General features: G+C 41.9%; 1 protein-coding gene across 1 annotated transcript in view; it reads left to right on the forward strand.

Moving 5' to 3' along the window:
- The window catches only part of PEAR1 (platelet endothelial aggregation receptor 1), a 120,071-nt gene that overhangs the window by 39,645 nt on the left and 52,457 nt on the right, over nucleotides 1-27,969 (forward strand). Inside the window, exons 2-4 of the mRNA XM_075283177.1 lie at nucleotides 7,584-7,697; nucleotides 8,304-8,408; nucleotides 9,601-9,701. Coding sequence (XP_075139278.1) covers nucleotides 7,585-7,697; nucleotides 8,304-8,408; nucleotides 9,601-9,701 — 319 coding nt within the window. The 5' untranslated portion in view covers nucleotide 7,584. The remainder of the gene's footprint in view (nucleotides 1-7,583; nucleotides 7,698-8,303; nucleotides 8,409-9,600; nucleotides 9,702-27,969) is intronic.

Genomic DNA, 27,969 nt, shown 5'->3' on the forward strand with positions numbered 1-27,969 from the left:
TCAGAACCTGTACCCGTTGGGGTATGTAGGGTAAGTGGTCCACAACGCCGAAGTATATCTAGAAGCATTTGTTGATACGTCCTCTTTAGCATCTGGATTTGGACAGAAATTAAAAACTGCAACCACTATACGGTGTAAGCACGGTCTAATGTAGGCCCAAGAATGATCAGATCTGATAGACCTCATCATATGATCACCACTTTTCCTCTACTGAACCCCATGGGGCTTCTTTAGGTTGGCCCCATTATTGTACACCTAAGATTAGCCTAGTGATCCTAGGTAGTCCAGCTTGTTCTTCGCTTGGGGCAGCTCCTCCATTTCTGCTCTACACAACTTATTTTAAATGATGTTGAATACGCAGGATATCTTTATAAATATTAAAGTGAATGGTCGACGTTGCCCATCTGGTGCCGGAGACGTAGATATGAATGATGGTGACATAACATGATTAAAACCACCGAGCTGATTCCCACACTAGAAGTAACTGTAATGAAATCCTGGAAGAGTCTATTTCCTGCAGAGAATGAGGGAGCAGCGAGGGGAGAACGTTCTTCATTCAGAAACGTTAATGAAATCCAGAATGTCTCTTTCACACTCCAAACAGATCCGACTCTCCCTGACGACCACCGTTCATGTCAAACTTTGCATTTGGCAGATATCCCATAATCGGTGATGGATTGTTGACTTAGTCCATGTGTTTCCGTGAACTGGCAAGTCTTAAAGAGCAAGTCCACCCACATGATATTCCTACATGCAACTAACTTTTACAGGGCAGAACAACTTTAGTGGTGGTTTAAAAAATTACCCACAGATGCTTCTTCGTGACCCAAAAGTCAAAATCACCATCATACTTTATAGCAAGGTAGAATATTCAGATTTATCATAGCCTAGTTCCTCTTCACGTCTGTGTTATTGAGGTAGCATCATGACCACCTTGGGCACAAAACACGAACATCGTGGCTAGAACAGCCCTATCACAGTGGTGGAATTAAGTCACCATTGTTCCAACCATGAAACATTGGCCAGTTCCCCTTCACAACTGTGTTATCGAGATAACATCATGACCACCTTGGGCACCAAAACTAGGAACATCATGGCTAGAGTAGCCCAGCCACAGTTGTGGAATTATGTCCCCATTGTTCCAAAAATGAGACTGTAGCCAGTTCCTCTTCACATCCATGTTATCGAGGTAACATCATGACCACCTTGGGCACCAAAACATGAACATTATGGCTAGAGCAGCCTTATCACAGTGGTGGATTTATGTCCCCATTGTTCCAACCATGAAACAATAGCCAGTTCCTCTTCTCGTCTATGTTATCGAGGTAACATCACGACCACCTTGGGCACCAAAACATGAACATCATGGCTAGAGAAGCCCTATCACAGTGGTGGAATTATGTCCCCATTGTTCCAACCATGAAACATTGGTCAGTTCCCCTTCACAACTGTGTTATCCAGATGACATCATAACCACCTTGGGCCCCAAAACATGAACATCATGGCTAGAGCAGCCCAACCACAATTGTGGAATTATGTCCCCATTGTTCCAAAAATTAGACTGTAGGCAGTTCCTCTTCACATGCATGTTATTGAGGTAACATCGTGACCACCTTGGGCACGAAAACATGAACATTATGGCTAGAGCACCCCATCACAGTGGTGGAATTACGTCCCCATTGTTCCAACCATGAAACATTAACCCATTCCACTTCATGTATATGTTATCAAGATAACATCACGACCACCTTGGGCACCAAAACATGAACGTCATGGCTACAGTAGCCCTATCACAATGGTGGAATTATGTCCGCATTGTCCCAAAAATGAGACTGTAGCCAGTCATCTTCACATCCATGTTATCGAGGTAACATCGTGACCACCTTGGGCACCAAAACATGAACATCATGGCTAGAGCAGCCCTATCAGAGTGGTGGAATTATGTCCCCATTGTTCCAATCATGAGACTGTAGCCAGTGTGGTCAACTACCAACAGGCCTTGCTAATTGTAATCCAGCTGCGTCATGCATCATAAAAGATATGTCATCATCGGAGTGATGTCAACACAAAATTGTGATGTCATCACCAGGCATTAGTCTTCAAGGGGTACAAAAACATGGAAGGGTTCTTCTAAAACAGCCCCGTGTGCCTAAATAAGAGTGACTGGTATCTTATCGTAACCTAAGGACTAGTGTGGTGCTGTTTTGTAAACATATGATGTCATCACAGCTATTATGATGTCATAGGGAGCGTGTCATCTCCTTAAAGGGTCAATAACTTACAATTACAAGTACATGAGATAAAAAAAAGCCTCCCTTACCATGGAGAACATGGTGAAGGATTTATGGTGAGTCCATGGAGTTGAAACTTCTCATGAGCTTCAGAACAATAGTGTAAACTGTTTACACGTTGCGCTCTACCTGCTCTATTGTACAGATCTTTCCATTCACTCCAGTGTCCACCGCTATTTTTTATTTCCCACACAGTGTCCAACTTTCCTCCAAAACAATCTGTCAGAACAAGCAGGAGAGCGAGCCAAAACTGTATAAAAGAATCCGGCTGCGGATTAAAACTTTCCGTGACTCCATTTTGATCGTTCGCACTCCTTCTTTCCAGTGCCCCCTTGGAACGGATGTGTCATATTATAATGTACTGTGTTATTATGAGGTGTGACCCCGATCACAGACACTTTTATTGACTGCTACAAGCAAATTGTAGGCATCACGGAATAGAGGCACAATAACACATTCTGGGAGGCGCCATCTCTGTGATCTCAGCAGCACGTCTTCAAGATCCTAATAAGATGTACACCGTGAGAAATGAGGGATGGGCAAAGTGTAACACAACAATGTCACCCTGAAATAAGCATCAAAATGCTTCCATAGGTATAACAGCAGATATACAGTATGTCAGTACATAGGAGCAGTATTATAGTAGTTATATTCTTGTATATAGGAGTAGTATTATAGTAGTTATATTCTTGTACATAGGGGGCAGTATTATAGTAGTTATATTCTTGTACATAGGAGGTAGTATTATAGTAGTTATATTCTTGTACATAGGAGGTAGTATTATAGTAGTTATATTCTTGTACATAGGAGGTAGTATTATAGTAGTTATATTCTTGTACATAGGAGGTAGTATTATAGTAGTTATATTCTTGTACATAGGAGCAGTATAATAGTAGTTATATTCTTGTACATAGGAGGTAGTATTATAGTAGTTATATTCTTGTACATAGGAGGTAGTATTATAGTAGTTATATTCTTGTACATAGGAGCAGTATTATAGTAGCTATATTCTTGTACATAGGAGTAGTATTATAGTAGTTATATTCTTGTACATAGGAGTAGTATTATAGTAGTTATATTCTTGTACATAGGAGTAGTATTATAGTAGTTATATTCTTGTATATAGGAGTAGTATTATAGTAGTTATATTCTTGTACATAGGAGGTAGTATTATAGTAGTTATATTCTTGTACATAGGAGGTAGTATTATAGTAGTTATATTCTTGTACATAGGAGTAGTATTATAGTAGTTATATTCTTGTACATAGGAGTAGTATTATAGTAGTTATATTCTTGTATATAGGAGTAGTATTATAGTAGTTATATTCTTGTACATAGGAGCAGTATTATAGTAGTTATATTCTTGTACATAGGAGGCAGTATTATAGTAGTTATATTCTTGTACATAGGAGTAGTATTATAGTAGTTATATTCTTGTACATAGGAGCAGTATTATAGTAGTTATATTCTTGTACATAGGAGGTAGTATTATAGTAGTTATATTCTTGTACATAGGAGCAGTATTATAGTAGTTATATTCTTGTACATAGGAGGCAGTATTATAGTAGTTATATTCTTGTACATAGGAGTGGTATTATAGTAGTTATATTCTTGTATATAGGAGACAGTATTATAGTAGTTATATTCTTGTACATAGGAGGTAGTATTATAGTAGTTATATTCTTGTACATAGGATGTAGTATTATAGTAGTTATATTCTTGTACATAGGAGGTAGTATTATAGTAGTTATATTCTTGTACATAGGAGCAGTATTATAGTAGTTATATTCTTGTACATAGGAGGCAGTATTATAGTAGTTATATTCTTGTACATAGGAGTAGTATTATAGTAGTTATATTCTTGTACATAGGCGTATTATAGTAGTTATATTCTTGTACATAGGAGTAGTATTATAGTAGTTATATTCTTGTACATAGGAGGTAGTATTATAGTAGTTATATTCTTGTACATAGGAGCAGTATTATAGTAGTTATATTCTTGTACATAGGAGGTAGTATTATAGTAGTTATATTCTTGTACATAGGAGGTAGTATTATAGTAGTTATATTCTTGTACATAGGAGGTAGTATTATAGTAGTTATATTCTTGTACATAGGAGGTAGTATTATAGTAGTTATATTCTTGTACATAGGAGTAGTATTATAGTAGTTATATTCTTGTACATAGGAGGTAGTATTATAGTAGTTATATTCTTGTACATAGGAGTAGTAGTATAGTAGTTATATTCTTGTACATAGGAGCAGTATTATAGTAGTTATATTCTTGTACATAGGAGCAGTATTATAGTAGATATATTCTTGTACATAGGAGTAGTATTATAGTAGTTATAATCTTGTACATAGGGGGCAGTATTATAGTAGTTATATTCTTGTACATAGGAGCAGTATTATAGTAGGTATATTCTTGTACATAGGGGGCAGTATTATAGTATATATATTCTTGTACATAGGAGTAGTATTATAGTAGTTATAATCTTGTACATAGGGGGCAGTATTATAGTATATATATTCTTGTACATAGGAGTAGTATTATAGTAGTTATAATCTTGTACATAGGGGGCAGTATTATAGTAGTTATATTCTTGTACATTGGTGCAGTATTATAGTAGTTATATTCTTGTACATAGGGGGCAGTATTATAGTATATATATTCTTGTACATAGGAGTAGTATTATAGTAGTTATAATCTTGTACATAGGGGGCAGTATTATAGTAGTTATATTCTTGTACATAGGTGCAGTATTATAGTAGTTATATTCTTGTACATAGGTGCAGTATTATAGTAGTTATATTCTTGTACATAGGAGCAGTATTATACTAGTTATAGTCTTGTACATAGGAGATAGTATTAATCTAGTAATGTATTCATATAGCCATTGTGTGTCTGTATTTGTGTACACGTGTTAGTCTGCACATACACATGTAATCTCTGACATGTCATTAGTAAATAAGCAGGGGAAGTCAGACAAAGGTTACGCTTCAGGATGCAGCAGGCAGTAAACTGCAGGCTCAGCAGCTCTGGATATCAGTTTATTTGATAGAGCTGTTGTCCACCCACGCTGTGTCCTGCCGACCACTCCTTACTATACCTCTGGAAGCTGTAGGCACAGATCCAACACATATGAAACAAACTTAATGCATGAACCAAGCCCAGAATTCTTTTTCCCAACCCAAGACCCCCTGACTGCCTCCCACCTTCTATTGTCCTGGGGACTGGAGTAACTGCCTTGATCGGGGAAGGGGGGGGCAGCGATTGCTGCTCTGGGTGGTCGCAGCATCCAAGATTCATACATTCCAGGTCACAGACTAACAATCTCTCGTCAAACTTAATCAGCGCCAAAACCTCGGCCAAATTCTGGGATCACTTTGAAAAGAGAATAAAAAGTGTAATGAGGCTTAAAGTAAATCAAGATCCCCCTGGATATTATTAAACCATTCACAGAGAGGCCTGGGAACTCTGATTTTATAAGACGCCCCCAGACTCATTCTCCATGTTTATTTGAACTGCGGCGTTTTTATTGGGCATATGTTTGTTTTTTCTCGTTTTGTGTTCTTTTGTGCCTGATTGAAAGTTAGATCTATGTAGCTGGGCTCTTTAAAGGAACAGTCGACAGAAATTTACACTGTGTTATGGCTAGTATAGGTTCTGCGGGGGCGGGTCTTAGCACAGAAGTTCTTAGGCTGTATATGTCATGCTCCACCCCCTCGGTCTTGCTCAGTGCAGCACTATTCTCTCTCTTGGAGTATTTCTTTAATAGAGGGGGATTTATCTGATGCACATGAGCTCTGCTGGTGCATTGGCTTTGGTAGCAATATTTGCGTAAGCTTTTGAGGATAGTAATAATGTTTCAGCCCTTCCATTGAGGAGCTTTTGCGTTTATGCAGATTACACCTCTAAAGTATGTTCGATAGGACATCTTCTGACAATAAAGGGTCTGTATTCAGAAATACACCCTTTAACTGGGATCCTATTGATCGTAAGGACGTAAGGACAGGATGCTCCACTTTTAGTGGCTGGACAAAGATAGAAGGGTAAGACTCTACATTACAGTCTATGGGAGATCATTCCTTAGCTCCCTTAGATACTCCCTGTGTCGGTTCGACAAGAGATATCAAAATTTGAAGAGTACTTTGGTCTATTTCATTGACTAGAGTTGGGGGCTGGACCCCACTATCATTTAAGGCTAGGTTCACTCTTGAGCTGGGTTCTACGTTGTTTGGGTCTGGTGGCCCGTTGGATTTCCAACATTTTTATACTGAAACCGGCAGAGAGAGAAGTCCTATTCTGATGCCTTGTCTAGTTGGTTCAAGGAGCCTCAGTCTGGGACTGGATCCTCCTTTTCTTGAGGTTCTTATTGGTTGGATTGGTTATATGCATATGCCATACATGTCTATGGTTTGAGTACCTCTTTAAAGAGGACATTTTACCAACTGCAGCTCTTTACATTTTCCAATTGCTGTTGCTCCACTGATTTGGGCGCATTTGGAATTTTTTCTCTAGCTCTCACCATTCCTGAGCAATCACCTTTGTTACTTTCACCACCATCACACTGTCTGCTGTCAGGTGGGCGGGGCCTGTCTTTCAGCAGCATCCCAGGACCGCCCACTTACAGCAGAGAGCATAATGGTGGTGAAACTATCAGAAATGATTGCTCGGGAATGGTGGAGGCTAGAGAAAAAATTCCAACTGTGCCAGAATCAGTGGAGTGGTGACTACTTAAGGATACAATGGACTGGAGTTGGTGGAGGTGATGGAAGGTCCCCTTTAAGTATAGTGGAGGGAGAGTCACAGGCAATCCTCTCCATGTCTCAGTATTTCTTCCATAGTCATAGGCCTGTACTTTTTAAGAAGGCGTTCCTAGACTAAGGTAGTAACGTCTACATAACAGCCCAAATGCATGATGGGATTTGTTCCACTTATTATATTATATTATAATATTATACAGCATTTTAATAGTCCAACCAACAAGCCGCAGATATGTGACCCACGACACTGTTATTGAATTATTTCTATTGAGCTTCCTTGATATATTTCTGACTTTACGCCAATTGTTCCATCTGCCCAAACACGGCTGTCTTCAGCGCCAAAACATCCTCTGTACGATCCACTTCCTGTTTTCCATTGGCCGACTTCCTGTGTTTACAGAGCGACTACAACCTGATTGGTGGTCACTCGTGCTCACATATTTTGTATGTACCAGAATATATAAATATATGATGATGAGACACCTTAGAAGAATCCAATGTGAAATCTTGTCTATTATTTTACAGAATGAGACCCCTGTGGGTGCCCGCCCTGATACCTGGCCTATTGTGGTTGGTGAACGTACAGACTGGCACATCTCTGAAAGCCAATGGCCCCAATGTCTGCAGCTACTGGGAAAGGTAACGTCAAAGAAAACAAGGCTTTCCTAATTCTATGGGTCTGTAGATCCAATGAGCTGGCAGCCTAGGGCTATCACTGCCTGGAGAGGAAACAGCTGGCCACCGTCATCTTCCTGTATCCGGCACTTAGCCTCATGTCTGTAGCTTTATAATCTGTGTGTACAGAAAACATATCATATATATACTCTTATATGAGGTTAAGCTGCAATACCGCTCATTTAACAAGTGGCGATGTGTCTGGACAAAAAGTATTTTCCCTTTAAATCTATTTCTTTTTACTTGCAATACCTTCCTTCACCACTATACTTTTGATCCATTTTGCCATAGACTTCAATGCAACAGCGCCACCAGCACTGAAGGATAGTTCTGGTAAAAAGTTTATGTTTGAAATTATGTATCTTTACAAAGAAATATTTCACTGTCATGGTTAATATACTTTCTTAATGAGCGAGACAATGTCTATAGTATGTATATTTTTGGAAAGTAGGTTAAACTATCCCTTTAACTGCCTTCAGATTGACTCGTGAATTGTAAAGTAAGATCTAGTAAGAGATAATTCACATTCACCCCTACCCTGGCTTATGTGACCATCCTTGTGTTTACCAGCTATACATCAGCAGTGAAGGAGTCCTATGCCCACCCTTATAGCCAGCCCACCACGGACACTTGTGACGCTACTTGGAGCTACTTCAAGACGTGCACTCCTCCAAAGTAAGTGACCCCATAGCAATTGAACTGTGATGCTACTGTATTACTAACTTACTAAGGCCTCTGTGTTGGTATTCCGTTTGGGGGAGTCCGCATGAGGACCCCTCAAACGGAATACCGAACGCAATTGCAAGCGGTGTGTAGTAAAATCACACGGACCCCATAGACTATAATGGGGTCCGTGTGCTTGCCGCCAGATCTCTGCAGGGAACATGCGGACAGGAAAGTAGTTCACAATCTACTTTCCTGTCGACATGATTCGTGCGGGCGGCGTGAGGCAAGAACACGGACCCCATTATAGTCTATGGGGTCCGTGTGGTTTCATTGCACACCGCTTGCAATTGCATTTAGTATTCCGTTTGGGGGGTCTCCATGTGGATTCGCCTGGACGGAATACCAACACAGATGTGAGACCTTAGATACATTACTTTATCGTATCACACATTATAGATACTCCAGCTCAGGCTTAGATAGAATATATATTTTGCAGCAGGCAGGTTCAGAAGTTTACCTTATACATAGTGACACCCGGAATGTGTGACCCTGGTGGGATTTATGATACGTCGCCATCAGGATTAAATTTATAAATCTACGCGCCGAGCAAAGGCCGCGCCGCCCGCCATCAGTGTATGTATTACACATATGAGCATGGGGCCCACACTGTGCTGATATATGGGCTATTATTAGACATTTACATTACGGCCCCATTCTTCATTTATGGAGGGCATATCAGTAACAGAAACATTAACACTTTGTATCCTAACAGCAGCACAGAGTATGTCAGTGCCTTGCCCACTCATGGGATTGGTTAGCAAGAAGAAGGCTTATACATAATATACATTATATATTATGTATATATTGTTATACGTAATACTATAGGGGGAACAAGTAGAAGGGTGATGTAAGTGCCAGATCCCTAGGCAGCACAGAGTATTTCAGGAGGCAGTAGTAGTACGTTAGTATTAGGGTTGAGCGATCTGGATTGGGAAAGATTTGATCCTGATCGGCGATCGAGCAAATTTCACGATTGGCTGGAAAGTGATCGGAAATCGGATTTTAAAATTGATCCTGAAATCTCAAGATGGGCTCAACAGATAATAAAAGAACTGTAGCACTCCAGCAGCACAGAGTATTTCAGGATCTTACTGACTCTTTGCATGTCTGCTATGTAATGTCTGTTTACGTCTCTGTTTAGAATCATGTACCGCACAGCGTACCGCCATCGAGTAAAGATCGACTATAGGAAGAGGTACCGCTGCTGCCAGGGATATTATGAGAGCAATGAAGAATGTGTCCGTAAGTCGAGCTTTTCTCTAAGGAATATATACAATCCATAGTTAATTCCATATGTTATCATTCTTTCATGTCCGATTCACGCTATGCTATTCCCGTTACTGGAGGAGACGCCAAATATTATACGTAGTGAGGGATATTTGTAGTCTGTTAGGTCTGTAGTCAGGAGGGGAGGGGGGAGCAGTTTATTGTAGTGCCAATCTTTAGCTATGGACAGTATGGGGTTAAAAAGGGTTCCCATAATCTACAGTAGTGGGGTCTAAAATCCAGCACCTCCGAGGATCAGGCGTTTGAAAAAGCCAAAGCATTCGGACAAGCGCTGCGACGCTTCACCACTTAAAAGGATTGCGCAGAATTAGAAAATATGGCTGCTTTGTTCTTCGAAGGAAGTGATCTCAGGTCCATTAGTCTCATGGCAAAAATACAGAAGAACAAAGCGGCCATCTTTTCTAATCCTGGACAACCAAGCACAGCGCCATACATGGTATAGTGGCTGTGCTTGGTATGGCAGCTCATCCCAGTCACTTCAACAGGTCATGTGACTGATGTAAAGCAAAAGCTTCTCTCTGGAGTTCCAGGTGTTGGACCACCCATGGATCAAATATTGATGAGCTATCCTAAGGATAAATCATTGAACCCCTTTAAGCCCTAAAGCCTTGGCCCAACAGAGCAAAATTCTAGTCAAGTTCTTGAAGTCATATACTGTGTGCTGATACATGCCAAGTATGGTCGCCAGGTCTTTAGGTGGCCTCCTACACTATTCCCACATTGGGTTTCCAAATTGCATCCGATTCCCAACATCTTAGGCCCATGGTCCAACCAGCCATGGAGGAAAGCCTTATGAGAAGTTGGTGCTGTCTTCTTCTGACAACACAAATGCAACCATACTGGATGGAGACATCTCAGTACACAATGAATACGTTGGTCTGGTGACAGGTCTAGGTCTGATGTTCCCACCATAATTTTGGTGTAGCTATGCTTCTCCAAAGTTCCTCAAGACTGATTAATAGATCCTAAAGATCTGCAGATCCTGAAGACCTTGTACTTTGACATACATGAGGTTCTTTCCTCTTTTTATCCTTTTATCCTCGTGAGATCTTCATGGCCCTGTCCTACATGTTGTAATAACTCCATGTTCTTCATCGTATCTTGGATATGTCTCAACGTGGCAGAGACCCCCACCAAAGCTCAAGCCATGTTCTTGGATGTGTGAGCGGTGACACTGCCAGCATCCTCCGGCCAGATCGGCCTCGTCTACTGTATGGTCTACTGAGGACATGAAATCCTCGTTGCTTCATGTATGGATTACATTTCCACTATGATACATCTGGACATGGAGGAACGTCTCTCCAGAGGGGTGAAGGGATTACAATCTCCAACTAAATGGTTCCAGATGGAGATATTAACCCTTATTAAGTCCAACTCATAAATCAAATAGAAATATGTCTCTGTATGTGAGGTGCAAGTGCAGAGAGGGGAATCCTGGGGTACTGTTGGCTTGTAGAGCATCTAGAAGACAGACTGGCATTATAACACTTGGGGTACAGGATAATGACACTGACACTTGGGGTACAGGATAATGACAGGCTGATACTTGGGGTACAGGATAATGACAGGCTGATACTTGGGGTACAGGAAAATGACAGGCTGATACTTGGGGTACAGGATAATGACAGGCTGATACTTGGGGTACAGGATAATGACAGGATGACACTTGGGGTACAGGAAAATGACAGGCTGATACTTGGGGTACAGGATAATGACAGGCTGATACTTGGGGTACAGGAAAATGACAGGCTGATACTTGGGGTACAGGATAATGACAGGCTGATACTTGGGGTACAGGAAAATGACAGGCTGATACTTGGGGTACAGGATAATGACAGGCTAACACTTGGGGTACAGGATAATGACAGGCTGATACTTGGGGTACAGGATAATGACAGACTGATACTTGGGGTACAGGATAATGACAGGCTGATACTTGGGGTACAGGATAATGACAGGCTGACACTTGGGGTACAGAATAATGACACTGACACTTGGGGTACAGGATAATGTCAGGCTGATACTTGGGGTACAGGATAATGACACTGACACTTGGGGTACAGGATAATGACAGGCTGATACTTGGGGTACAGGATAATGACAGACTGATACTTGGGGTACAGGATAATGACAGGCTGATACTTGGGGTACAGGATAATGACAGGCTGATACTTGGGGTACAGGATAATGACAGGCTGATACTTGGGGTACAGGATAATGACACTGACACTTGGGGTACAGGATAATGACAGGCTGATACTTGGGGTACAGGATAATGACAGGATGATACTTGGGGTACAGGATAATGACAGGCTGATACTTGGGGTACAGGATAATGATACGCTGATACTTGGGGTACAGGATAATGACAGGCTGATACTTGGGGTACAGGATAATGACACTGACACTTGGGGTACAGGATAATGACAGGCTGACACTTGGGGTACAGGATAATGACAGGCTGATACTTGGGGTACAGGATAATGACAGGCTGACACTTGGGGTACAGGATAATGACACTGACACTTGGGGTGCAGGATAATGACAGGCTGACGCTTGGGGTACAGGATAATGATACGCTGATACTTGGGGTACAGGATAATGACAGGCTGACACTTGGGGTACAGGATAATGACACTGACACTTGGGGTGCAGGATAATGACAGGCTGATACTTGGGGTACAGGATAATGATACGCTGATACTTGGGGTACAGGATAATGACAGGCTGATACTTGGGGTACAGGATAATGACACTGACACTTGGGGTACAGGATAATGACAGGCTGACACTTGGGGTACAGGATAATGACAGGCTGATACTTGGGGTACAGGATAATGACAGGCTGACACTTGGGGTACAGGATAATGACACTGACACTTGGGGTACAGGATAATGACAGGCTGATACTTGGGGTACAGGATAATGACAGGCTGACACTTGGGGTACAGGATAATGACAGGCTGACACTTGGGGTACAGGATAATGACACTGACACTTGGGGTACAGGATAATGACAGGCTGATACTTGGGGTACAGGATAATGACAGGCTGACACTTGGGGTACAGGATAATGACAGGCTGATACTTGGGGTACAGGATAATGACAGGCTGACACTTGGGGTACAGGATAATGACACTGACACTTGGGGTACAGGATAATGACAGGCTGATACTTGGGGTACAGGATAATGACAGGCTGACACTTGGGGTACAGGATAATGACACTGACACTTGGGGTGCAGGATAATGACAGGCTGACACTTGGGGTACAGGATAATGACAGGCTGATACTTGGGGTACAGGATAATGACAGGCTGACACTTGGGGTACAGGATAATGACAGGCTGATACTTGGGGTACAGGATAATGACACTGACACTTGGGGTACAGGATAATGACAGGCTGATACTTGGGGTACAGGTTAATGACAGGCTGATACTTGGGGTACAGGATAATGACAGGCTGATACTTGGGGTACAGGATAATGATACGCTGATACTTGGGGTACAGGATAATGACAGGCTGATACTTGGGGTACAGGATAATGACACTGACACTTGGGGTACAGGATAATGACAGGCTGATACTTGGGGTACAGGATAATGACAGGCTGACACTTGGGGTACAGGATAATGACAGGCTGATACTTGGGGTACAGGATAATGACAGGCTGACACTTGGGGTACAGGATAATGACACTGACACTTGGGGTACAGGATAATGACAGGCTGATACTTGGGGTACAGGATAATGACAGGCTGACACTTGGGGTACAGGATAATGACAGGCTGACACTTGGGGTACAGGATAATGACAGGCTGATACTTGGGGTACAGGATAATGACACTGACACTTGGGGTGCAGGATAATGACAGGCTGATACTTGGGGTACAGGATAATGACAGGCTGATACTTGGGGTACAGGATAATGACAGGCTGACACTTGGGGTACAGGATAATGACACTGACACTTGGGGTACAGGATAATGACAGGCTGATACTTGGGGTACAGGATAATGACAGGCTGACACTTGGGGTACAGGATAATGACACTGACACTTGGGGTGCAGGATAATGACAGGCTGACACTTGGGGTACAGGATAATGACAGGCTGATACTTGGGGTACAGGATAATGACAGGCTGACACTTGGGGTACAGGATAATGACAGGCTGATACTTGGGGTACAGGATAATGACACTGACACTTGGGGTACAGGATAATGACAGGCTGATACTTGGGGTACAGGTTAATGACAGGCTGATACTTGGGGTACAGGATAATGACAGGCTGATACTTGGGGTACAGGATAATGATACGCTGATACTTGGGGTACAGGATAATGACAGGCTGATACTTGGGGTACAGGATAATGACACTGACACTTGGGGTACAGGATAATGACAGGCTGATACTTGGGGTACAGGATAATGACAGGCTGACACTTGGGGTACAGGATAATGACAGGCTGATACTTGGGGTACAGGATAATGACAGGCTGACACTTGGGGTACAGGATAATGACACTGACACTTGGGGTACAGGATAATGACAGGCTGATACTTGGGGTACAGGATAATGACAGGCTGACACTTGGGGTACAGGATAATGACAGGCTGATACTTGGGGTACAGGATAATGACACTGACACTTGGGGTACAGGATAATGACAGGCTGACACTTGGGGTACAGGATAATGACAGGCTGATACTTGGGGTACAGGATAATGACAGGCTGACACTTGGGGTACAGGATAATGACACTGACACTTGGGGTGCAGGATAATGACAGGCTGATACTTGGGGTACAGGATAATGACAGGCTGACACTTGGGGTACAGGATAATGACAGGCTGATACTTGGGGTACAGGATAATGACACTGACACTTGGGGTACAGGATAATGACAGGCTGATACTTGGGGTACAGGTTAATGACAGGCTGACACTTGGGGTACAGGATAATGACAGGCTGATACTTGGGGTACAGGACAATGACAGGCTGACACTTGGGGTACAGGACAATGACAGGCTGACACTTGGGGTACAGGACAATGACACTGACACTTGGGGTACAGGATAATGACAGGCTGATACTTGGGGTACTGAACAATGACAGGCTGACACTTGGGGTACAGGATAATGTCACAGTGATGCTATCAGTGTCGGCGCCGCTCCATTCGCTCTCATGGACAATGGCCGATAAGTTGTCAGACTGCTGATAGCGGTTATTACACGGGCTGATATGAGATATGGAGCAGATACCATTTCCCTCTCGCTCGCTGTCCCTGGCCTCTCTCTGTTCTTCTTATCTCCGTAATAATAATTCTTCAAAGGCAGTGTCATGTGTTCTGGCTCGCCGCGCCTGTTACTTACGTTTCCATGGCGATTACTTGACGGCCTCCATGTTGTTTTTGGCACGGCTTGCGGTAATTCTCAGCTTCCCTGCTTGTCTTCTGCCTCGTGATTGACTCCAGTTCTCCCAGTTGGGATTGTGATTGGTTTTTCTAGGCAGCGGATAACAGAGCTCAGTATACGGCCACAGCTGACCACCACAGGTCACTAGTAGCAGAAGCTTCAACATGGCGCCTCCTATAGATGAGACCTGCGGGAAGCGACAGGAAGCTGGACAGGGACAATGAAACCCTTGTCTTATATCAAAGCTCGGATCCAAGATCCACATTTATCAGTATTCCACATCAGTCATCTTCATCGTCTCATGTTTAACCTTCTAAAGATCTTAAGACAATCTGGGCCTAGTTTGTCAAAACATCTTTTTAGCCCATAAGAACCTATGAAAAAGCAATTTTTCCATTGCTATGCTGCCTCCTAGTGGCCAAGCTGCATTATTGTTTCATACAGTGTGCAGGACCTATGATCACATGACCATAAAGGTCCTAAAAAGTGAACAACACTTTCTTCTACTTGGATGCTTATCCTGTGCTGCAGATGTTATGGCCTGTTCGCCATGTTGTAGGAGTCCTGGTCCCTCTGGAGTAAATTTGACCATAGAGGCCTGAAGTTACCATGTAGTATTCTAGGTGTGACACTAGGTCCAATGCTCAGTGGTTACCAACAGGGAAGGGTAGCTATACAGGGTGCAGCGGTAACAATTGCTACAGGGCCCCGCAACCAGGGGGGGCTCCCAAAGCTCCCTTAGCCAAATTAAATATACCACTGTTCTAAATGGCACCTGGTGCAATAGGGTCCAGGGGCTACAAGTTACACCTCTGGGTACTAGGAAATGCGTCATTGCCCTAACTGGTCCTCCTGATCTCGGGGTGTGCCACCCCTTATCAGTGGGGGCTGCAGCCTAGACCACCCCGCTAATAGGGGTTTATTGTGTCTACATAGGTAACAAGTGTAAAATTCTCAGTGTGTACCCCATCAGAAGGAGTCCTCGGAGTCTTGTCATCACTCCTCACATATGTTGGTGGAGGATATACGATGCCGCTCCAACGTCTACTCCCTATATGGCTGTATTGACGCCATGTTTATCAGTCACCTTATTAAACTGTCCATCTTCATGAATAGCTGCCCAAGAAGTCTCAGACCACCAGCGATGTCTTACAGTCCAGGATACTTTACTACATTAATCTGATGTCTCCTAAGTTGGTGTATATGTGTATATATGCTAGCCTCTGCCCGCGACTTCATCTGCGTGTTGTTGGCGTTGATGATCCGCCTATATTCAGCAAATTGCTGCCATTGATGGTTTGCCTGCTCCAGCGTTTCAGCAGCTCTTAAGCTGTCCTGCTACTGAACTTGTTCCTCGCACGGTGCCTGTTATTGTTCCGGCATCTCAGCAGCTCGCTGGAACGCCATATAATGACCATGTTCTTGGTGTTGATGATCCGCCTGCTCCAGCGTTTCAACAGCTCTCAAGCTGGCCTGCCATTGAACTCATTCCTTGCGCTGTGCCTGTGATTGTTCCGGCATCTCAGCAGCTTGCTTGGACATCATATAATGAGTGTGTTGTTGGTGTCGATGGTTTGCCTGCTCTGGCGTTTTGGCATCTCTTAAGCCAAGCCGTCCTGCTGCTGAACTTGTTCCTCACGGCGTGCCTGTGATTGTTCCGGCATCTCAGCAGCTCGCTGAGACACCGTATGATCAGCGTGTTGTTGGCGTTGATGACCCCCCTCAGCTCCGCTTGAGGAGAACTCTATGACTTCTGGCACCTGCATAGCTGTCGTTGTTTGCGAAAAATTTGATTTTCTTTTTCCCATGTTTAAAATTGACTACCTGCCAATTTGGATTAAAGGTGTTTTCCCATGTCAGTTTATCAGCACTACCTGGAACAGATCAGATAATATGCAAATGTGTGTACAGAATCCCTGAGGGTTAGTGTGTGTGTTTAACAGAGATAAAAGACCTGGCTTTATCAGCCTGCTGCCAAGAGCAGTGTAATATAGTATGTGAACATAAATTCATAACAGTCGTGAAGCCATGTCATTTAACGGGATAAAAAGTAGCCGATGTGTTAATCGAGGTTACAAACTATCTATGTGCCAAATTTCAACCAAATCCGTTCAGCCGTTTTTGTGTGATCGAATAACAAACATCCAAACACACAAACTTTCACATTTTAGTAGGATAGTAGAATCTATCTCTGTACTGTGACATCACTGTGTGTATTATCCTGTACTGTGACATCACTGTGTGTATTATCCCTGTACTGTGACATCACTGTGTGTATTATCCCTGTACTGTGACATCACTGTGTGTATTATCCCTGTACTGTGACATCACTGTGTGTATTATCCTGTACTGTGACATCACTGTGTGTATTATCTCTGTACTGTGACATCACTGTGTGTATTATCTCTGTACTGTGACATCACTGTGTGTATTATCTCTGTACTGTGACATCACTGTGTATTATCCCTGTACTGTGACATCACTGTGTGTATTATCCTGTACTGTGACATCACAGTGTGTATTATCCTGTACTGTGACATCACTGTGTGTATTATCTCTGTACTGTGACATCACTGTGTGTATTATCTCTGTACTGTGACATCACTGTGTGTATTATCTCTGTACTGTGACATCACTGTGTGTATTATCCCTGTACTGTGACATCACTGTGTGTATTATCCCTGTACTGTGACATCACTGTGTGTATTACCTCTGTACTGTGACATCACTGTGTGTATTATCTCTGTACTGTGACATCACTGTGTGTATTATCTCTGTACTGTGACATCACTGTGTGTATTATCCCTGTACTGTGACATCACTGTGTGTATTATCCTGTACTGTGACATCACTGTGTGTATTATCCCTGTACTGTGACATCACTGTGTGTATTATCTCTGTACTGTGACATCACTGTGTGTATTATCCCTGTACTGTGACATCACTGTGTGTATTATCCTGTACTGTGACATCACTGTGTGTATTATCCCTGTACTGTGACATCACTGTGTGTATTATCTCTGTACTGTGACATCACAGTGTGTATTATCCCTGTACTGTGACATCACTGTGTGTATTATCCCTGTACTGTGACATCACTGTGTGTATTATCTCTGTACTGTGACATCACTGTGTGTATTACCTCTGTACTGTGACATCACTGTGTGTATTATCCCTGTACTGTGACATCACTGTGTGTATAATCCCTGTACTGTGACATCACTGTGTGTATTATCCTGTACTGTGACATCACTGTGTGTATTATCTCTGTACTGTGACATCACTGTATGTATTATCTCTGTACTGTGACATCACTGTGTGTATTATCCCTGTACTGTGACATCACTGTGTGTATTATCCCTGTACTGTGACATCACTGTGTGTATTATCTCTGTACTGTGACATCACTGTGTGTATTATCTCTGTACTGTGACATCACTGTGTGTATTATCTCTGTACTGTGACATCACTGTGTGTATTATCTCTGTACTGTGACATCACAGTGTGTATTATCCCTGTACTGTGACATCACTGTGTGTATTATCCCTGTACTGTGACCTCACTGTGTGTATTATCCCTGTACTGTGACATCACTGTGTGTATTATCCCTGTACTGTGACATCACAGTGTGTATTATCCCTGTACTGTGACATCACTGTGTGTATTATCTCTGTACTGTGACATCACTGTGTGTATTATCCTGTACTGTGACATCACTGTGTGTATTATTCCTGTACTGTGACATCACAGTGTGTATTATCCCTGTACTGTGACATCACTGTGTGTATTATCCCTGTACTGTGACATCACTGTGTGTATTATCCCTGTACTGTGACATCACAGTGTGTATTATCCCTGTACTGTGACATCACTGTGTGTATTATCTCTGTACTGTGACATCACTGTGTGTATTATCCTGTACTGTGACATCACTGTGTGTATTATCTCTGTACTGTGACATCACTGTGTGTATTATCTCTGTACTGTGACATCACTGTGTGTATTATCTCTGTACTGTGACATCACAGTGTGTATTATCTCTGTACTGTGACATCACTGTGTGTATTATCTCTGTACTGTGACATCACTGTGTGTATTATCTCTGTACTGTGACATCACTGTGTGTATTATCTCTGTACTGTGACATCACAGTGTGTATTATCCCTGTACTGTGACATCACTGTGTGTATTACCTCTGTACTGTGACATCACTGTGTGTATTATCCCTGTACTGTGACATCACTGTGTGTATTATCCCTGTACTGTGACATCACTGTGTGTATTATCCCTGTACTGTGACATCACTGTGTGTATTATCCCTGTACTGTGACATCACTGTGTGTATTATCCCTGTACTGTGACATCACTGTGTGTATTATCTCTGTACTGTGACATCACTGTGTGTATTATCCCTGTACTGTGACATCACTGTGTGTATTATCCTGTACTGTGACATCACTGTGTGTATTATCCTGTACTGTGACATCACTGTGTGTATTATCCCTGTACTGTGACATCACTGTGTGTATTATCTCTGTACTGTGACATCACTGTGTGTATTATCCTGTACTGTGACATCACTGTGTGTATTATCTCTGTACTGTGACATCACTGTGTGTATTATCCCTGTACTGTGACATCACTGTGTGTATTATCTCTGTACTGTGACATCACTGTGTGTATTATCCTGTACTGTGACATCACTGTGTGTATTATCTCTGTACTGTGACATCACTGTGTGTATTATCCCTGTACTGTGATATCACTGTGTGTATTATCCCTGTACTGTGACATCACTGTGTGTATTATCCCTGTACTGTGACATCACTGTGTGCATTATCTCTGTACTGTGACATCACTTTGTGTATTATCCCTGTACTGTGACATCACTGTGTGTATTATCTCTGTACTGTGACATCACTGTGTGTATTATCCTGTACTGTGACATCACTGTGTGTATTATCTCTGAACTGTGACATCACTGTGTGTATTATCCCTGTACTGTGACATCACTGTGTGTAGTATCCTGTACTGTGACATCACTGTGTGTATTATCCCTGTACTGTGACATCACTGTGTGTATTATCCTGTACTGTGACATCACTGTGTGTATTATCCCTGTACTGTGACATCACTGTGTGTATTATTCCTGTACTGTGACATCACTGTGTGTATTATCCTGTACTGTGACATCACTGTGTGTATTATATCAGTACTGTGACATCACTGTGTGTATTATCCTGTACTGTGACATCACTGTGTGTATTATCCTGTACTGTGACATCACTGTGTGTATTATCCCTGTACTGTGACATCACTGTGTGTATTATCTCTGTACTGTGACATCACTGTGTGTATTATCTCTGTACTGTGACATCACAGTGTGTATTATCTCTGTACTGTGACATCACTGTGTGTATTATCTCTGTACTGTGACATCACAGTGTGTATTATCTCTGTACTGTGACATCACTGTGTGTATTATCTCTGTACTGTGACATCACTGTGTGTATTATCCCTGTACTGTGACATCACTGTGTGTATTACCTCTGTACTGTGACATCACTGTGTGTATTATCCCTGTACTGTGACATCACTGTGTGTATTATCTCTGTACTGTGACATCACTGTGTGTATTATCTCTGTACTGTGACATCACTGTGTGTATTATCCCTGTACTGTGACATCACTGTGTGTATTATCCTGTACTGTGACATCACTGTGTGTATTATCCCTGTACTGTGACATCACTGTGTGTATTATCTTTGTATTGTGACATCACAGTGTGTATTATCCCTGTACTGTGACATCACTGTGTGTATTATCCCTGTACTGTGACCTCACTGTGTGTATTATCCCTGTACTGTGACATCACTGTGTGTATTATCCCTGTACTGTGACATCACAGTGTGTATTATCCCTGTACTGTGACATCACTGTGTGTATTATCTCTGTACTGTGACATCACTGTGTGTATTATCCTGTACTGTGACATCACTGTGTGTATTATTCCTGTACTGTGACATCACAGTGTGTATTATCCCTGTACTGTGACATCACTGTGTGTATTATCCCTGTACTGTGACATCACTGTGTGTATTATCCCTGTACTGTGACATCACAGTGTGTATTATCCCTGTACTGTGACATCACTGTGTGTATTATCTCTGTACTGTGACATCACTGTGTGTATTATCCTGTACTGTGACATCACTGTGTGTATTGTCTCTGTACTGTGACATCACTGTGTGTATTATCTCTGTACTGTGACATCACTGTGTGTATTATCTCTGTACTGTGACATCACAGTGTGTATTATCTCTGTACTGTGACATAACTGTGTGTATTATCTCTGTACTGTGACATCACTGTGTGTATTATCTCTGTACTGTGACATCACTGTGTGTATTATCTCTGTACTGTGACATCACAGTGTGTATTATCCCTGTACTGTGACATCACTGTGTGTATTACCTCTGTACTGTGACATCACTGTGTGTATTATCCCTGTACTGTGACATCACTGTGTGTATTATCCCTGTACTGTGACATCACTGTGTGTATTATCCCTGTACTGTGACATCACTGTGTGTATTATCCCTGTACTGTGACATCACTGTGTGTATTATCCCTGTACTGTGACATCACTGTGTGTATTATCTCTGTACTGTGACATCACTGTGTGTATTATCCCTGTACTGTGACATCACTGTGTGTATTATCCTGTACTGTGACATCACTGTGTGTATTATCCTGTACTGTGACATCACTGTGTGTATTATCCCTGTACTGTGACATCACTGTGTGTATTATCTCTGTACTGTGACATCACTGTGTGTATTATCCTGTACTGTGACATCACTGTGTGTATTATCTCTGTACTGTGACATCACTGTGTGTATTATCCCTGTACTGTGACATCACTGTGTGTATTATCTCTGTACTGTGACATCACTGTGTGTATTATCCTGTACTGTGACATCACTGTGTGTATTATCTCTGTACTGTGACATCACTGTGTGTATTATCCCTGTACTGTGACATCACTGTGTGTATTATCCCTGTACTGTGACATCACTGTGTGTATTATCCCTGTACTGTGACATCACTGTGTGTATTATCTCTGTACTGTGACATCACTGTGTGTATTATCCCTGTACTGTGACATCACTGTGTGTATTATCTCTGTACTGTGACATCACTGTGTGTATTATCCTGTACTCTGACATCACTGTGTGTATTATCTCTGTACTGTGACATCACTGTGTGTATTATCCCTGTACTGTGACATCACTGTGTGTATTATCCTGTACTGTGACATCACTGTGTGTATTATCCCTGTACTGTGACATCACTGTGTGTATTATCCCTGTACTGTGACATCACTGTGTGTATTATCCTGTACTGTGACATCACTGTGTGTATTATCCCTGTACTGTGACATCACTGTGTGTATTATTCCTGTACTGTGACATCACTGTGTGTATTATCCTGTACTGTGACATCACTGTGTGTATTATATCAGTACTGTGACATCACTGTGTGTATTATCCTGTACTGTGACATCACTGTGTGTATTATCCTGTACTGTGACATCACTGTGTGTATTATCCCTGTACTGTGACATCACTGTGTGTATTATCTCTGTACTGTGACATCACTGTGTGTATTATCCTGTACTGTGACATCACTGTGTGTATTATCCCTGTACTGTGACATCACTGTGTGTATTATCTCTGTACTGTGACATCACAGTGTGTATTATCTCTGTACTGTGACATCACTGTGTGTATTATCTCTGTACTGTGACATCACAGTGTGTATTATCTCTGTACTGTGACATCACTGTGTGTATTATCTCTGTACTGTGACATCACTGTGTGTATTATCCCTGTACTGTGACATCACTGTGTGTATTACCTCTGTACTGTGACATCACTGTGTGTATTATCCCTGTACTGTGACATCACTGTGTGTATTATCTCTGTACTGTGACATCACTGTGTGTATTATCTCTGTACTGTGACATCACTGTGTGTATTATCCCTGTACTGTGACATCACTGTGTGTATTATCCTGTACTGTGACATCACTGTGTGTATTATCCCTGTACTGTGACATCACTGTGTGTATTATCTTTGTATTGTGACATCACAGTGTGTATTATCCCTGTACTGTGACATCACTGTGTGTATTACCTCTGTACTGTGACATCACTGTGTGTATTATCCCTGTACTGTGACATCACTGTGTGTATTATCTCTGTACTGTGACATCACTGTGTGTATTATCCCTGTACTGTGACATCACTGTGTGTATTATCCCTGTACTGTGACATCACTGTGTGTATTATCTCTGTACTGTGACATCACTGTGTGTATTATCTCTGTACTGTGACATCACTGTGTGTATTATCTCTGTACTGTGACATCACTGTGTGTATTATCCTGTACTGTGACATCACTGTGTGTATTATCTCTGTACTGTGACATCACTGTGTGTATTATCTCTGTACTGTGACATCACTGTGTGTATTATCTCTGTACTGTGACATCACTGTGTGTATTATCCTGTACTGTGACATCACTGTGTGTATTATCCCTGTACTGTGACATCACTGTGTGTATTATCTCTGTATTGTGACATCACTGTGTGTATTATCCCTGTACTGTGACATCACTGTGTGTATTACCTCTGTACTGTGACATCACTGTGTGTATTATCCCTGTACTGTGACATCACTGTGTGTATTATCTTTGTACTGTGACATCACTGTGTGTATTATCCCTGTACTGTGACATCACTGTGTGTATTATCCTGTACTGTGACATCACTGTGTGTATTATTCCTGTACTGTGACATCACAGTGTGTATTATCCCTGTACTGTGACATCACAGTCTGTATTATCCCTGTACTGTGACATCACTGTGTGTATTATCTCTGTACTGTGACATCACTGTGTGTATTATCCTGTACTGTGACATCACTGTGTGTATTATCTCTGTACTGTGACATCACTGTGTGTATTATCTCTGTACTGTGACATCACTGTGTGTATTATCTCTGTACTGTGACATCACAGTGTGTATTATCTCTGTACTGTGACATCACTGTGTGTATTATCTCTGTACTGTGACATCACTGTGTGTATTATCTCTGTACTGTGACATCACTGTGTGTATTATCTCTGTACTGTGACATCACAGTGTGTATTATCCCTGTACTGTGACATCACTGTGTGTATTACCTCTGTACTGTGACATCACTGTGTGTATTATCCCTGTACTGTGACATCACTGTGTGTATTATCCCTGTACTGTGACATCACTGTGTGTATTATCCCTGTACTGTGACATCACTGTGTGTATTATCCCTGTACTGTGACATCACTGTGTGTATTATCCCTGTACTGTGACATCACTGTGTGTATTATCCTGTACTGTGACATCACTGTGTGTATTATCCCTGTACTGTGACATCACTGTGTGTATTATCCTGTACTGTGACATCACTGTGTGTATTATCCTGTACTGTGACATCACTGTGTGTATTATCTCTGTACTGTGACATCACTGTGTGTAATATCTCTGTACTGTGACATCACTGTGTGTATTATCCCTGTACTGTGACATCACTGTGTGTATTATCTCTGTACTGTGACATCACTGTGTGTATTATCCTGTACTGTGACATCACTGTGTGTATTATCCCTGTACTGTGACATCACTGTGTGTATTATCCCTGTACTGTGACATCACTGTGTGTATTATCCTGTACTGTGACATCACTGTGTGTATTAGCCCTGTACTGTGACATCACTGTGTGTATTATCCTGTACTGTGACATCACTGTGTGTATTATACCAGTACTGTGACATCACTGTGTGTATTATCCTGTACTGTGACATCACTGTGTGTATTATCCTGTACTGTGACATCACTGTGTGTATTATCCCTGTACTGTGACATCACTGTGTGTATTATCTCTGTACTGTGACATCACTGTGTGTATTATCTCTGTACTGTGACATCACAGTGTGTATTATCTCTGTACTGTGACATCACTGTGTGTATTACCTCTGTACTGTGACATCACTGTGTGTATTATCCCTGTACTGTGACATCACTGTGTGTATTATCCTGTACTGTGACATCACTGTGTGTATTACCTCTGTACTGTGACATCACTGTGTGTATTATCCCTGTACTGTGACATCACTGTGTGTATTACCTCTGTACTGTGACATCACTGTGTGTATTATCCCTGTACTGTGACATCACTGTGTGTATTATCTCTGTACTGTGACATCACTAGTGTGTATTATCTCTGTACTGTGACATCACTGTGTGTATTATCCCTGTACTGTGACATCACTGTGTGTATTATCCTGTACTGTGACATCACTGTGTGTATTATCCCTGTACTGTGACATCACTGTGTGTATTATCTCTGTATTGTGACATCACAGTGTGTATTATCCCTGTACTGTGACATCACTGTGTGTATTACCTCTGTACTGTGACATCACTGTGTGTATTATCCCTGTACTGTGACATCACTGTGTGTATTATCCCTGTACTGTGACATCACTGTGTGTATTATCCCTGTACTGACATCACTGTGTGTATTATCCCTGTACTGTGACATCACTGTGTGTATTATCCCTGTACTGTGACATCACTGTGTGTATTATCTCTGTACTGTGACATCACTGTGTGTATTATCTCTGTACTGTGACATCACTGTGTGTATTATCTCTGTACTGTGACATCACTGTGTGTATTATCTCTGTACTGTGACATCACAGTGTGTATTATCCCTGTACTGTGACATCACTGTGTGTATTATCCCTGTACTGTGACCTCACTGTGTGTATTATCCCTGTACTGTGACATCACTGTGTGTATTATCCCTGTACTGTGACATCACAGTGTGTATTATCCCTGTACTGTGACATCACTGTGTGTATTATCTCTGTACTGTGACATCACTGTGTGTATTATCCTGTACTGTGACATCACTGTGTGTATTATCTCTGTACTGTGACATCACTGTGTGTATTATCCCTGTACTGTGACATCACTGTGTGTATTATCCTGTACTGTGACATCACTGTGTGTATTATCCCTGTACTGTGACATCACTGTGTGTATTATCTCTGTACTGTGACATCACTGTGTGTATTATCCCTGTACTGTGACATCACTGTGTGTATTATCCTGTACTGTGACATCACTGTGTGTATTATCCCTGTACTGTGACATCACTGTGTGTACTATCTCTGTACTGTGACATCACAGTGTGTATTATCCCTGTACTGTGACATCACTGTGTGTATTATCCCTGTACTGTGACATCACTGTGTGTATTATCTCTGTACTGTGACATCACTGTGTGTATTACCTCTGTACTGTGACATCACTGTGTGTATTATCCCTGTACTGTGACATCACTGTGTGTATTATCCCTGTACTGTGACATCACTGTGTGTATTATCCTGTACTGTGACATCACTGTGTGTATTATCTCTGTACTGTGACATCACTGTATGTATTATCTCTGTACTGTGACATCACTGTGTGTATTATCCCTGTACTGTGACATCACTGTGTGTATTATCCCTGTACTGTGACATCACTGTGTGTATTATCTCTGTACTGTGACATCACTGTGTGTATTATCTCTGTACTGTGACATCACTGTGTGTATTATCTCTGTACTGTGACATCACAGTGTGTATTATCCCTGTACTGTGACATCACTGTGTGTATTATCCCTGTACTGTGACCTCACTGTGTGTATTATCCCTGTACTGTGACATCACTGTGTGTATTATCCCTGTACTGTGACATCACAGTGTGTAATATCCCTGTACTGTGACATCACTGTGTGTATTATCTCTGTACTGTGACATCACTGTGTGTATTATCCTGTACTGTGACATCACTGTGTGTATTATTCCTGTACTGTGACATCACAGTGTGTATTATCCCTGTACTGTGACATCACTGTGTGTATTATCCCTGTACTGTGACATCACTGTGTGTATTATCCCTGTACTGTGACATCACAGTGTGTATTATCCCTGTACTGTGACATCACTGTGTGTATTATCTCTGTACTGTGACATCACTGTGTGTATTATCCTGTACTGTGACATCACTGTGTGTATTATCTCTGTACTGTGACATCACTGTGTGTATTATCTCTGTACTGTGACATCACTGTGTGTATTATCTCTGTACTGTGACATCACAGTGTGTATTATCTCTGTACTGTGACATCACTGTGTGTATTATCTCTGTACTGTGACATCACTGTGTGTATTATCTCTGTACTGTGACATCACTGTGTGTATTATCTCTGTACTGTGACATCACAGTGTGTATTATCCCTGTACTGTGACATCACTGTGTGTATTACCTCTGTACTGTGACATCACTGTGTGTATTATCCCTGTACTGTGACATCACTGTGTGTATTATCCCTGTACTGTGACATCACTGTGTGTATTATCCCTGTACTGTGACATCACTGTGTGTATTATCCCTGTACTGTGACATCACTGTGTGTATTATCCCTGTACTGTGACATCACTGTGTGTATTATCTCTGTACTGTGACATCACTGTGTGTATTATCCCTGTACTGTGACATCACTGTGTGTATTATCCTGTACTGTGACATCACTGTGTGTATTATCCCTGTACTGTGACATCACTGTGTGTATTATCCCTGTACTGTGACATCACTGTGTGTATTATCTCTGTACTGTGACATCACTGTGTGTATTATCCTGTACTA

Source organism: Leptodactylus fuscus, chromosome 7, assembly GCF_031893055.1.
Source record: "Leptodactylus fuscus isolate aLepFus1 chromosome 7, aLepFus1.hap2, whole genome shotgun sequence".
Classification (NCBI taxonomy): Eukaryota; Metazoa; Chordata; class Amphibia; order Anura; family Leptodactylidae; genus Leptodactylus; species Leptodactylus fuscus.